This window comes from Tamandua tetradactyla, chromosome 23 (assembly GCF_023851605.1).
Source record: "Tamandua tetradactyla isolate mTamTet1 chromosome 23, mTamTet1.pri, whole genome shotgun sequence".
NCBI lineage: Eukaryota > Metazoa > Chordata > Mammalia > Pilosa > Myrmecophagidae > Tamandua > Tamandua tetradactyla.
In genome coordinates this window covers 35,120,158-35,135,045 of record NC_135349.1, presented here as the reverse complement: position 1 = coordinate 35,135,045, position 14,888 = coordinate 35,120,158, and the positions used below count along the sequence as shown (strand labels likewise).

General features: G+C 45.6%; 1 protein-coding gene across 1 annotated transcript in view; it reads left to right on the top strand.

Moving 5' to 3' along the window:
• Nucleotides 1-14,888, top strand: part of VWA3A (von Willebrand factor A domain containing 3A) — a 71,826-nt gene that overhangs the window by 38,367 nt on the left and 18,571 nt on the right. Inside the window, exons 14-22 of the mRNA XM_077141577.1 lie at nt 1,091-1,229; nt 1,320-1,423; nt 2,777-2,857; nt 3,291-3,385; nt 4,818-4,937; nt 9,559-9,633; nt 9,869-10,013; nt 10,446-10,641; nt 11,772-11,842. Of these exons, the coding sequence (XP_076997692.1) occupies nt 1,091-1,229; nt 1,320-1,423; nt 2,777-2,857; nt 3,291-3,385; nt 4,818-4,937; nt 9,559-9,633; nt 9,869-10,013; nt 10,446-10,641; nt 11,772-11,842 (1,026 nt within the window). The remainder of the gene's footprint in view (nt 1-1,090; nt 1,230-1,319; nt 1,424-2,776; nt 2,858-3,290; nt 3,386-4,817; nt 4,938-9,558; nt 9,634-9,868; nt 10,014-10,445; nt 10,642-11,771; nt 11,843-14,888) is intronic.

The window sequence follows — 14,888 nt, the reverse complement described above, 5'->3', positions numbered from 1 at the left end:
CCCTATGCTTTACTGGTGTTTGATCATATACACCAGTGTGTGATTTAACCTCTCAATAATCAGTTTTTTTCATTTATTTAATTCAGGGGAGGGCTGGGCTAGATCTAGACTCCCTAAATGAGCTGATGTACCCTGAAGGTTATTCTTACACATTAAATAGCTATCCTCTTTTTAGTTTATGGTGTTTTGAAGAGGCTAAAGGGGAGTACCTGAAACTGTGGAGCTGTGTTCCAGTAGCTGTGTTGCTTGAAGATGACTGTATAATGATACAGCTTTCACAATGTGACTGGGTGGTTGTGAAAACCTTGTGTCTGGGCGGGCCATGGTGGTGGCTCAGTGGAGGAGTTCTCACCTGTCATGCCAAAGACCCGGGTTTCATTCCTGGTTCCTGCCTATGCAAAAAAAAGAAAAAACTTTGTGTCTGATGCTCCTTTTATCTAGAGTATGTACAGAGGAGTAAAAAAAGCATGGATTAAAAATAACAATAGGGGGAATTTTATTTTAATTTAATGAAAATAAATTGAGTAGATTAAAATACTAGTGGTCAATGAGAGGGAGGGATAAGGGGTGTGGTATGTGTGAGTTTTTTCTTCTTTCTTTTTTATTTCTTTTGCTGGAGAGATGAAAATGTTCAAAAAAATGATCGTGATGATGAATACACAACTGTGATGATGCTGTGAGCCAGTGATTGTACACCATGTACAGAATGTTTGTATGTCAAGAATGTTTGTGTGTTTGCTAAAGTTTGACAATAAAAATATTTATTAAAAAAAATAAATACTATAAAAAAAAAAAAAAGCTGATGTAGCAGCTCGCTTTCAGGTCGCCCTCAGCTTTGCCTTTAGAGGCTGCGGGTAGAGCGGTCTGTGGTCTCGGAGTCCGCGGTGCTGAGCTAAACGGGGAGTGGGGGAGGGGAGATGAAGCCGGGTCCATGAATTTTCCCTGGAAATTCCAGAGATCTCCGGAGAGGAGGCTGGGGAGAGGCAATGTTTAGGGTGTTCCACATTGGGGGGGCTGGGTGCCTGGAGGACGTTGAGGACTTTCCAGCTCTAAAATAGGGGTACGCAATGAGGTTTTCTATTTGATTTAGATTTCCACAGAGACGGAAAAAGGGTCATCACCTACAAGTCTCTTGCCTAAACCCCCCAAGCACGAGTCTCCCCTCACAATTGAGTTCCCAAACCTGGACAAGACTTCTACAGAATGGCTCAAGGTCAATGGTCTAAAAGGTAAAGCCCCTAAGACGGTAGCACCCAGGACAGGAGCACAAACCCACGGGGGCTTTGCAGATGGTGCCTCAAATCCTGCTCTTCTTACAGCCAAGAAGTTAAGCCTCTATCAGGTTCTGGCACCCAATGCATTCTCTCCCGTGGAGGAATTTGTGCCTATTCTCCAGAAAACGGTGTCATCAACCATCCATGAGGTAATTCAAACTCAAATGCAGAGTTTTGTTCAGTCCTTGGAAAGGGGGATTCCTTCACACATTTCTTCTTCTTTTGGGAGTACATGTGTCAGGAATTGAATCCAGATCTCCCGTATGGCAGGCTAGCATTCCACCACTGAACTGCCTGTGTACCCCATTTTCTGTCTTCTTAAATGTTCAGACAATGGGAGTCAAAGGCAGAGCCCCAGGGCTGTGGGGCGTGTGGCCTGGAGTGGGGCTTTGTCAATCAGGACTCTAGAATGCTCATCAAATCTACTGTAACTGCTGTTTTTGAAAGATCTGAAAATAAAACTTTAGAGGTAGGGCAAGAGGGAGGACATTGGGAGCCACGGTTACCTCCTCCATGATTTTCCTCCGCCCCACAAAAATAGAAGACTCACTCTCTTTTGTGTCCTTACTGTCCCTTGTGGAGGCTTCTACGTACAGCTCCTGTAATGTGTTTATGCACGAGTTTGCTACATGTCTAAATCCTCACAAGAGCATGAGTCCTTTAAGAGGAAAAACTCTTCTCCAATTCTGTATCCCAATCTAATGTAAGTAGGCAGTCAATGAATATTGACTGGATGTGTGCATGGGTGAGTAGATGGAATAGAGGATGGAAAGAGAGATGAAAAAGATGGATGGGTGGATGGATGGAAATGTTGAAGAATGAATGAAAATGTGAGTAAATGGATCAATAGAAACGTGAATAGATGGAAGGATGGAAGGGGAAAATGGAAGAATGAAAGTAAAAAGTAAAGATGGTAGAATAGAGGACTAGAAGCATGGAGAAATGAGGGGAAAGGATAGGAGGTGAATGGAAAGATGAGTAGAAAGATGGAATAATGAAAGGAAAGAGGGACGGAGTATATAGTTCTAGCAATGGATGGATGAATGGACAGATGGATGAAGTAATAGAGAAATGGACATGATTGCTTGGTGGACAATGAAAGAACAGAATGAACAAAATTGGATTTTCAAAGTATCCCAGAAGGCCTTTCTGAGTTCCCAAACTTTAGAACCATGTTTTAAGGTCTCTGACTCGGCTATTACCAAAAATCCCCCAATCATTTCTTGTAATAAGGACTCTGATGTTCAGAAGAGCCTCCCAGGAGGCCCCCTGGCTTGACTTGAGGCATGGTCCTTTCAGTCAGTCGCTCTCCTGAAGACCCTCTGCTGCCAGCTCCAGACAAGGCAGTGGCCTGCTGGGGTACTCTCACCAGAAATGTGCTCAGAGCCCATTTATCTCTCATGTGTCTGATCTGGAGAGTCTGGTGCCTGGTTAAACTTGAAATCCCTTCCCCACATCTGCGTCTGTTCCCCTCCTCCACTCCTGCCCATGCCTGAATGAAGAAGGTGATGGTACAATTTGAGTGGCACGATGGAACTGTGAAGAATGTTCACGTGGACCCACCTTTACTCTATGAGTACCAGGTCAGTGGTGGGCCCAGTCCATCAGAGTATGGGGTGCAAGAAGCGGGAATGGGCGGAAGGCACCCTGGGATGTGGATTCACCGAGTCACTAACTGGAACCGCACTTGCAAACAGAAGCTGTGTACTGCACCCACAGTAGCTTCTGGAACGTTCCCCACCCTCCTCCCTGGGAAGGGTGGAGAACACCTCACACAAATGCCTCTAGTCCTGTGGGGCAAGCTCTGCTTCCTCCCTTATTTGAGGCGATGGAATACTTTGTCTCTTCTTAGTCTTGTAGCAAACTCTCCCACAATTTAGTAAAGCGTTTATACAGCCTGGGTGTCCATGGACCTGACACACCACTCCCAGAAGCCAGTTGAGGAATGCGGCCATAGACCCTTCGTTGGCCATCCTTTGATCAGCCACTCACTGTGCGGGGCCCATGGGTTTGCAGAAACAGCTCAGCAGAGCTATGCGGATGTATGAGAGGCGGATCGAGTGGCTCTCCCTGGCTAGCAGAAGAATCTGGGGCACCGTCTGCGAGAAAAGGTACCTACCCTCAACAGTACCTTTGTCCTACTGGGTGTGGTGTGTGCCACAGCACTTACCCATCTCATGAACTTTCTGTTGGTAGCATCAGAAGCCGTCACTTAGATTAGGGTTTAGCAATCACTCAGCAGACCCCCTGGCCTCCGGAGAAGGAAAATGTCGTTGTGTCACTTGGTATTCTTCCCGTCACAAAGTGACAGAAACTAAATGCAAACTGGCTTAAGCATAACAGGGACTTCTGGTTCAGGTAACTGAAAATTCTAAGATAGATTTGACAGCTGTCTTCAGGCAAGGCTGATTCAGGGATTCAAACATGTGAGGGCTCTCTCTCTGTTTATCTCTCAGCCCTGCTTTCTTCTCTATTGGCTGTTTTTTCAGGAGGACATTCCTACCCATGTGGCAAGATAGTGGCCTGAAGCTCCAGATTTATTTTCTACCAGCTTAGTGCCCCCAAGGTTTGGATCACGGGCCCATGCATTGAGCCATTCACTCTGCCAAGGGGGATGCAATGCTCTGATTGTCCAGGGTCAAGTGCCCACCTCTGAAGCTTAGGGGGGGGGTTAGAATCCACCCTGCTCCCATGGACTGATAGAGATAGAGGTGTTCCCGAGGAAAACCAGGATGCTGGTGTCGGAAGAGGTAATGGATGCTGAACCAGGAGAGACCATAGATACATTATTATCTTTCCTTATCTTTTTCGATGGCTTACCATTTACAAAATACTTTTATGCAAGCTATATCATTTAATTCTCAAACAGCCCTATGAAGAGTATTGTTATAGTTTATAGTTAAAGAAACCAAGGATCAGAGAGGTTTTGTGAATTGTAAGAATGTCACACAGCCAGTAGAGAGTGGGACTTGATCCAAGATCTTCTGACCCTAAATCCAGTAGATTTCCATTTGCTATACATAGCTGCCTCAAAGTGGGAATGGGGTGGTAATATAAGACTTGAGTAGTAAAAGAAGGTGAAGACAGAATGGAGCTAGAGATCTTATGTTGGGAGAGAGAGGAAACAAAAAGGTACAATAATTTCCCAAGGGGTCTAGAAACACATTATTCCCCATCTTACTTGTTTACCTTGTGTCAATTTTCCCTACAGAGACCCCAACCTCTAATGGTATTGAATCTTAGTGATTTGAAACAAGGAAATGTATGAAAATCATTATATGCATACACTGTCCCTTAAACCACCTCCACCATCTGAGACCTTTATTCCATTACAGAACCTCCAGGGAGACAAGGTTGCACGATCCCCTTAGGCTACTATTGCAAATGCACCTCTCTGTTGACCTCAAACTAGAACGATTTTGGCCAGCTGTGAATTTGACATGCAAAATTCCCCTGGAAAAAGCTTTAAATAGTAAGATGGAACAAAATAAACATTATCTGAGAGATTCGGTTCTCCCCCTAAAGCTTATGTTTCTTTTTTAGGGTGGTTATACTGCTGGATATCTCTGTGACCAATTCCATGTACATTATTCATATCCAGCACTCCCTGCGACTGCTGCTCGAGGAGCAATTGTCCAACAAGGACCACTTCAACATCATCGCGTAAGGTTCTCATAGCTCACACTGGGGAGGGGAGGTAGGGTACTTTAGGGTGCCATCGCCGAGGGGAGGCTCCTGGCAGGTGGCTGGGCGAGAGAGGTTAAGAGAACACAGCACCCTAGGATGGCCATCGCTTTATCTGATTTGGGTGCTCTTGTTTGGGGCATTGAATAATTAAATGGTTGCAGGACAGTCCCACTGGGGCAAAGATGATAAGCTTCCCCAAAACACACTGCTTGATCGGTCAGGGTAAAGTAACACAGCCCATTGCCCTATTTGGCTCCCAAGCTGATAAACACAAATGAGAGAAGGGCAGGACACAGGCATGTCCCAGTCTGAGTCCCCAGCTCAGTTCTAGCAAGCCATAATATTTCAAGCCTTTAGGATTCCAGGTCTAAACTGAAATTACAGATGTAGATACACACACATATACATTTTAAAAATTGCATACCATTTTAACTAATCAGGAAAGAAAGAAAAGAAGCCCACTTGAAATGTACATTTTCATACAACTTCACATCCAGTGGTGCAGGTTCTATTGGTGAGGGCAATATTAAGTCAGCACTTAAATTGGATATTTTCTATGCCACAGTCTAATCTTTCCCTAGTAAATTCTACAGAAACATTCTTAGAGAAATGTTTTGGAGAACATTTTCATTCATTTATTCACTCATTTAGTCATTCAACAGACTTTTACTGAAAACATTCCTTTTATTGAAAGCTGTGTTGGGCTTTGGGGGTACAGAAGTGAATACACACAAGGAACTTATGGCCTAGTAGTGGGAGACAGGCATGTTAAGAAATAGCATTTTGTGGAATGGAATGATCAAAATAGGAATGTTTGCGTTTGTGTGGTGTTTTTTGGTATTTGAAAAAATAAAATAATTTAAAAAAAGAAATAATATTTATTTCAATATCACAGCACTGAAACCTATATCTGAATGTAGTTAAAAGGGGAAATGTCGGGTTGCATATATGGTAATAGAATAAACATTTTTTAAACAAAGTAGACCGTGGGCCAGATTGGTCTAAGGGTCATCATTTGCCGACCCCTGAATTAAGCCATCCAACAACCACCATAATAACAATAATGACCAAATTCAACAATTACAACAGTACCATCACAACTATTTATTTGAGCCCTTATTGAGTGCTAAGTATTGCGTTAGGCATCTTATATTGACCATTTCATTTCATCCACATACTTAATATTAGTACCATTTCCATTTTTTATATCATCTCCAGATTAAGGAACTTGTCCAGGCTCATGCGTAGTAAATGGTAGAGCTGGGGTTTGAATCAACATCCCTCCTCTCAACCACAAGCTCTATTTCCTTCCTACCTCCAGAAATGTAAGAGCACATCTCAACCATGCTTGAATCATGCCTGAGTTAGACTCTGAAGAAGCTCAACAGAGCTTAGTAGGGTAAATTACACTCTGCTGAATATACAAACATGCTACTAATAAGTACAGCCAATCATCAACGAGGGTAATTTCTTATGTAAAAGATCAGTCCCTGATCTAAGAAGATAGAATCATGGCACATCGGTCCTATCACTTCTCTTGGCTCACCTTCATGCTCAGAGAATGTAGCTAACTTTAGGTTCCTCCTAAATGAAGGAGAAATTGGACCAACTCTATATCCTTTGTGCCAATAGGTAATGGATGAAAATAAAAGAAAGGAAGGAGTGCTAGAAAGTGTTTTCTGAGGAAATAGGTAGGAGGCAGGATATCGGACAGTGAGTGATCAGAGGCCGGACCGCTCTGTTCTGTCTGGGTGGAGTGAAGTCAGGAAATCTCCATAGAGAAAGATTCCTCCACCTTTTAGTCGAGTTTTGACAAATGAGGAGCTGTTTGCCTAGCCCGTGGAAGGATGGGGGAAACGGGAAGAAAGGGCAGTCCAGGTAGAGGGAACAGCAAGGACAGGGGCTCAGAGATGTGAGGTACTACAGAAAGTTTGCGACCATCAGTTTCCACATAGGGACGGAGATGGGGTTGGAAGGTGAAAGGTAGAGATTGTGCATCACAAAACAATCAAACAAACAAAACAAAACCTAATAATGAAGGACTTATATGTGCCATGCTCAGGAGTTTCCTGTACTATAGCTCATATAGGCATTGAAGGATTCCAGGGAAGGTATTAATATGATCAGGTTTGCATCTTCAAAGGCTCAAGTGATGTGAAGGATGAATTGAAGGGATGTAATACCGAAGGAAAGGAGACCAGCTAGGGACCTGCTGGCGGTCGTCTGCACTAATGTTGAGGGGGTTTTCAGTTTGCTAAAGTTGCCGGAATGCAATATACCAGAAGTGGACTGGTTTTTACAAAGGGGATTTATTAGGTTACAGATTTACAGGTTTAAATCCACGAATGTGTCCCAATTAAGACATCGACAAGATGTTATCTGGACTCTGAAGAAAGGCCACTGGCATTTGGAAAACGTCTGTCAGCTTGGAAGGCACGTGGCTACCATCTGCTGGGTTTTGCTCCCACTTCCGTTGCCTTCAGCTTCTGATTCCAGTGACTTTGTCTCTAGAAGTGTTTGTGGGTCCTCTCTTAGTTTTTCTGGGGGCACACTCTGGATTTCATCTCTTAGCTTCCCTTGGCTCTCTCTCCAGGTCCTGACTCCTTCAGTTACTGTTGGTCCTTGCTTAGCATTTCCTGGGGCGCTTCTCTCTGCATCTCCGAGTGTCTGTGCTTCCTCCAAAATATCCCTCTCTTAAAGGACTCCAGTAAATGGATTAAGACCACCTCGAGTGGGGGAGGGGGGTCACATATCTATGGGAACAGCCTAACCAAAAGCCCCTCCCCATGACTGGGTGGGTCACATCACCATGGAAACAACCTAATCAAAAGATCCCACCCATATGTCTGCACCCGTGGCTTTTCTGGTGTTCAGGAAAGTTTCAGACCAGCACAGTGAGCTTGAACCAAAGCAATGGAATGGAAAGAAAGGGACACGGGTACGAGGTATTAAGGAGTTAGAATGCACAGAATGTAGTCACGGCTGGGCTGTAGGGGTAAGAGGAGAGTGAAGTGATGAAGAATGAAGATGTCCCAGGTGGGGCAGTTCTTCGGAGGAAATGATGGTTTTAAACAGGTAGAGTTTGAGAGTCTCAAGAGGAGATGTCCTGTTGGGAGCCCCTGTTGGGAGCCCCAGTGAGAGGTCACAGGCAGAAAATCTGGGTAATAGAGCCATCAGCATTTTGGTTGCATGGCTAAAAACATGAAAGTGTGCATGGGCTGCACCTTTAGAGAGATAAAAGGGGAGAGAAGATGATCAAAGATAGAAGTTGGGAGACACAGACCTCCGGAGGGTGGACAGAGGAAGGGAACCACCCAAGGAACACCAGAAAGGGGCAGCCAAGGAGGTAAGAAGAAACCAGGAGAGACTGGTGTGGGGCACCAAGGAAGGAGGACTTTAGGAAGACAGAGTCAGATCCTGCAGAAGCAAAGAAGAATGGGCAGGAGTGAAGGACTCTGTTGATAGAGGACACTGATAGGAAAACAATGAGATACAGTTTCTTGCAATGCAGATGGGCAAATATTTTAAAAATTGATAATGCCCAGTGCTGGTGATGACATGAGGAAAGAGTACTCTTGGGAAATGTTGGTAGGAATGCAATTTGATGCAGCCCTCTGTATTGAGATAAAGATTTTAGGTGTGTATTCTTTGTTCCTACAATTACACTTTTATGAATTATCTCAAGGAAATACGAACATGAGCGTGCAAAGATAAGTGCACAGGAATTTAAATAATGGCAGAGAAGCCTGGAAACAAATGGTAAGACTGTCAGGAAGGAACTGGTAAAATAATCCTTACGGTGGGAAACCATGCAACCATTTAAAAGAATGAGGGGGATTTGTGCAATTCAATGTAGAAAAATGGCCTCGATTAGTCCAAATGAATGGAAACAAGCAGATTGTAAGTAATATATAGTGTATAATTCCACTTCTGAAAATGTATGTATTTACATACACATTTTTTTTTCCATCTGAGAGGCTAAGAGAGCAACTGGTTAAAAATTTATTCTGGGACTAAAATTAGAAGGATTTTTAAAATGTTATTAGAACGGTTTCTATGGTTAGAATCATTATCGAACTATGATAGAGGTATTTCCATTGAAGGGGGAATAAAAAGGTCATTGTTAAATGTCTGCTGGAGAACTTCCCAGGGTGGGCATGTGTCTGCAGTAGGCTGAGGAGTGAGTGGGAGATGTAGGCGTGGTGGTACAGTTTTTCCAGGGAGCTTGTTCTTAAAGGAAACAGAGGAGAGAGGAGGAGAGGGGGGGGGTCTGTGGTGAGGAAGAAGAGAAGGAGGTGGGGAGAGAGCACTAAGTGGAAGGAGGAAGTTGGACCCCCAAGGAGCCAGCATTCCTTCCTTTTTAAACTTCCCTCACCCTGGTTCCCCTCGTCACTGGGTGTCTCTGCTGACAGCCCCAGCTCCGTGCTCACCTCGGATGTGCTGGGGCAGCAAGGGGACCTCGTGGCTGCCCAGGTCCATTTTAGGGGTGTCATCAGAATGTTGCCCCTCCTAAATCCCGGGGAGCCCTGAAGAGCCAGGCCCCTGAGGGAGGGTGCATCCCCCCGCCCCAGGGCAAGCCCTCTGTCCTCCTTCACAGGTTTGGAAAGAGAATCGAAAGTTGGAGGCCTGAGTTGGTACCTGTGAGCCACCACACCTTACAAAGCGCCTGGCGGTAGGTGACAGGCAGTGTATGCTGCGACTGAGGACAGCCTGGGCTCTATCCGCCCCCCATACCCTTCACCTGCGCAGGCAGCGGCTCTGCAGACACAGGCAGAAAATAGAAAACACCTGCCCCAGTCCCCCCGCCCCCACCCACCCCCCCCCCGCAGCCACCCATGGCCTTGTCCTCCCCACCCTGGGGCCTGGCAGATGGAGCAGCTCAGCAGCAGCCCCCGCCTCCTCCCCAGGTGGGCCCTGAACCTGCGGTGCGGGGGCAGCAGGAATGTTCTCGGCGCCCTGCGGAAGGCTCTGGAAGTGGACTTCAAGGACAAAGACAAACACCAATCACAGGGCATCTACCTCTTCACCGGAGGCATCCCCGACCAGGACATGGTGGGTGGGCAGCGTCCCGGGCACCCATTGTCCTTGCCGACCCCACCTCTGCCCCTAGGTAGTGTCTCCAGCCTGCTTTTCTGAACCAGTGCTTTTCAGACTTCCCTGGGCAGGTGAATCCCACCTGTGGATCTCGTTAAAATGCAGACATGGGTCAGTAGGTCTGGGGGCGGGGCCTAATAACTTTCCAGGGGATGTCACAGCTGCTGGTCCTGGACACAGTTGGAGTCCCACACCCTGGGGGCCACCTCCCTGGCCCTCTTAAGCTGTTCAAATTGTGACCCAGGTTCTCTCATCTCTACCCTCAGTCCCCAGCCCTAGACCTGCGCACAGTAGGCCTTCTAGAAAGATAACCAGGCAGAACTGACCCAAGACCAGCAGCTCCCAGAACCCTCAGCTCTAGGCGCCTTCTGCTCTCTCTCTCCCTTGCAGTCCCTGATCAGTGCCTACCTGGCCGAGGCCTGTGCAGGCTGCGACCTCCAGCTCAACGTGTGCCTCTTCTATGTGGGTGAGCCAGAGATGGACACCACACCCCCTGCCTGCTACGCCAGTCGGACCGACACAGCCACCGCCTACAGGGAGGCCGCCCGGGCTGCCCGCGGCCGCTTCCACTGGTTCGGAGACACGGGTGAGTGAGCCTTGGATGGCTCTTCCACCTCTTTCTTTCCAGACAGCTGTCGCGCTGCCATAGAAGTTCCTGATGCCATCGATGGGATCCTGAAAAGCTGTGTTTCAGAATCACAGACAAAAAGTAAAACCGCTTTAAATATTTCAGAATGTCAGAGCTGGACGGGGCTCTGAAGCTCCCCCCACCCCCGCCCCGTTCAGTGTTTCCCAAAGGGTGGTGTGTTCACAGCAGGTGGCCCACAGGTTTGCTGTGGGTGGGCTTGGAGCAGCACTTTTGCAGCCTGAGAGCTACATTCCTGTTTTAACATTTCTTAGGAAAACTTTGGCTTTCCATTGTCAGCAGGGACAAAATGTATAAGTCAATAATGGCTTAAGTGGTGTGCAAATAAGACAAAAATCAGGACAGCGCTATGGGCGTGGCTGAGGATTGGGACACGGTGGTGTGTGCCCCTCCCTGACCTCGGATGTCTGTGGCACACAGTAGCATGGCTAGAACTGGAACTCTGGGGCCACTTCCCACAGCTCTTTCTTCCCATAAACAGTGCTGGGCATGTACCATGAAGTCATGTGACCGGCCATTATTACTCAGATTAGCAAACGCTTACAGAGCAGCTATTATATGCCAGGCAGGTTCCACGCATTTCACATATATTGTGATTCATCCCTCACAAAAGCCCTAAGCAGTGGGTAGTAATATGACCCCATTTTACAGATGGGGTAGTTGAGACATGGAGAGCTTATGTACCTTAACCAGGAGGTAAATCGAGGCAGTCCAGCTCCAGAGGCTGTGTTCTTAGACATTGCACTAGTCCCTCCCAAGTGAGTCAACAACATTCACTACCGACATTTTAAACAGTCCCCGGTGGGTCTTTTTATTGGTGGAGTAGCAAGACCTGTGCCTTTAACTCCAGCTTCTCCGTGGGGACAGCTCTTGGCCGGGTGCCAGGGCATGGGGTCCTAAGGCTGACCCCACAGTTGGTGACCTCCCCGTGGTGGCCTGTCTACTCTGCCACCAGACGGCGTGGAATAGGCCACGGCCAGCTCGGTCCGCGGACGCTTGGTCGGGGTGGGGGGTGGGGGGTCTGGCGTGATCACGCGCCTTCCCCACCCCAGGACGTGCTCTGCTTCCAGGCATTTACGAAAGCGACGACATCAGCGCTGTGATGTCTGAGATGGAAAAGGCCGTCAACTACTCCCAAAAGGTACATCCAGGGCCCCGGGGCACCGACGCCCGAGGCCTCCAGCGAGCCGCTGAGGGCTCCTCTGAGTCACTGGTTTTACTCTGCGGCCCCTGCTCCACTTTAGCTCCGCGAAGTCGTCGGGTTCGTCCCTTCCTCGCTCCCACGTCAGGGCCTTTGAGCTGCTGTCTCACCTGCCTTTCCCTCCCCGGACCTCCCACCGAGCTCCCTGTTAGTGGAGAATCCCGAGGTCACTTCCTCAGGAAGGGGAGGTGAGCGGAGCAGGGTGAGGTCAGTGCGGCGGGAAGGGCCTGGAGGTGAGGAAATGCAGTGAAGACATTGAAGGGAGGGGAGGTGACCCAACTCGGGCTGATTGTGTGGTGTGAGGGAGAGGAAGAAATCCACAGAGGCCCCGGTGGGGGCTGGGCAGCCTGGGGTGCCGTTGAGTGAGAGAGGGAAGAGGAGGAGGAGGGGCTGGGGTGCAGGGAGGAAAGAGGGGGTGGGACCTGGGACCTGCCAGGGCAGGTGTCCCCTAAGCAGGTGGATTTGCAGGTCAGGGAAAAGGATCTGGGCTGAGAGCTTTGGGGCAGTTGGGGCCCTGGGGTAGGGTGGGGACAGCAGGTATAGTGTGTGGCCCTCAGTTAAGGCAGGGGAGGAGCCGGTGAAGGAGGCACAGCCTGCCTCCCGGTTGTTGTTGTTTTGTTTTGTTTTTTGTTTTTTTTATTGATTAAAGAAAAAAAAGAAATTAACACAACATTTAGAAATCATTCCATTCTACGTATGCAATCAGTAATTCCTAACATCATCACATAGATGCGCGATCATCATTTCTTAGTACATTTGCATCGATTTAGGAAAAGAACTAGCAAAACAACAGAAAAAGATATAGAATGTTAATATAGAGAAAAAAATAAAAATAATAATAATAATAAAAATAAAAAAGAAAAGGAAAAAGAAAGAAAAAAAAGACACAAACGAACAAACAGACAAACAAAAAAACTATAGCTCAGATGCAGCTTCATTCAGTGTTTTAACATAATTACATTACAATTAGGTATTATTGTGCTGTCCATTTTTGAGTTTTTGTATCTAGTCCTATTGCATAGTCTGTATCCCTTCAGCTCCAATTACCCATTATCTTACCCTGTTTCTAACTCCTGCTGGTCTCTGTTACCAATGACATATTCCAAGTTTATTCTCGAATGTCGGTTCACATCAGTGGGACCATACAGTATTTGTCCTTTAGTTTTTGGCTAGACTCACTCAGCATAATGTTCTCTAGGTCCATCCATGTTATTACATGCTTCATAAGTTTATTCGGTCTTAACGCTGCATAATATTCCATCGTATGTATATACCAAAGTTTGTTTAGCCACTCTTCTGTTGATGGACATTTTGGCTGTTTCCATCTCTTTGCAATTGTAAATAATGCTGCTATAAACATTGGTGTGCAAATGTCCGTTTGTGTCTTTGCCCTTAAGTTCTTTGAGTAGATACCTAGCAATGGTATTGCTGGGTCGTATGGCAATTCTATATTCAGTTTTTTGAGGAACCGCCAAACTGCCTTCCACAGTGGTTGCACCATTTGACATTCCCACCAACAGTGGATAAGTGTGCCTCTTTCTCCGCATCCTCTCCAGCACTTGTCATTTTCTGTTTTGTTGATAATGGCCATTCTGGTGGGTGTAAGATGATATCTCATTGTGGTTTTGATTTGCATTTCTCTAATGGCCAGGGACATTGAGCATCTCTTCATGTGCCTTTTGGCCATTTGTATTTCCTCTTCTGAGAGGTGTCTGTTCAAGTCTTTTTCCCATTTTGTAATTGGGTTAGCTGTCTTTTCGTTGTTGAGTTGAACAATCTCCTTATAAATTCTGGATACTAGACCTTTATCTGATATGTCGTTTCCAAATATTGTCTCCCATTGTGTAGGCTGTCTTTCTACTTTCTTGATGAAGTTCTTCGATGCACAAAAGTGTTTAATTTTGAGGACCTCCCATTTCTTTCTTTCTTTCTTTCTTCAGTGCTCTTGCTTTAGGTTTAAGATCCATAAAACCGCCTCCAATTGTAAGTTTCATAAGATATCTCCCTACATTTTCCTCTAACTGTTTTATGGTCTTAGACCTAATGTTTAGATCTTTGATCCATTTTGAGTTAACTTTTGTATAGGGTATGAGACACGGGTCCTCTTTCATTCTTTTGCATATGGATATCCAGTTCTCTAGGCACCATTTATTGAAGAGACTGTTCTGTCCCAGGTGAGTTGGCTTGACTGCCTTATCAAAGATCAAATGTCCATAGATGAGAGGGTCTATATCTGAGCACTCTATTCGATTCCATTGGTCGATATATCTATCTTTATGCCAATACCATGCTGTTTTGACCACTGTGGCTTCATAATATGCCTTAAAGTCCGGCAGCGTGAGACCTCCAGCTTCATTTTATAGGGTGCAATTCGGGGCACCCTGCCCTTCCAGATAAATTTGCTTCTTGGTTTTTCTATTTCTGAAAAATAAGTTGTTGGGATTTTGATTGGTATTGCATTGAATCTGTAAATCAATTTAGGTAGGATTGACATCTTAACTATATTTAGTCTTCCAATCCATGAACACGGTATGCCCTTCCATCTATTTAGGTCTTCTGTGATTTCTTTTAAAAGTTTTTTGTAGTTTTCTTTGTATAGGTTTTTTGTCTCTTTTTTTTTTTTTTTTATTAATTAAAAAAAGAATTAACAAAACAATTAGAAATCATTCCAATCTACATGTACAATCAGTAATTCTTAATAACATCACATAGTTGCATATTCATCATTTCTTAGTACATTTGCATCGATTTAGAAAAAGAAATAAAAAGACAACAGAATAAGAATTAAAACAATAATAGAAAGAAAAAAAAACAAAAAGAACAAAAACAAAAAACCTATACCTCACATGCAGCTTCATTCAGTGTTTTAACATAATTGCATTACAATTGGGTAGTATTGTGCTGTCCATTTCTGAGTTTTTATATCCAGTCCCGTTGTACAGTCTGTATCCCTTCATCTCCAATTATCCCTTCTCTCTTTTTTTTT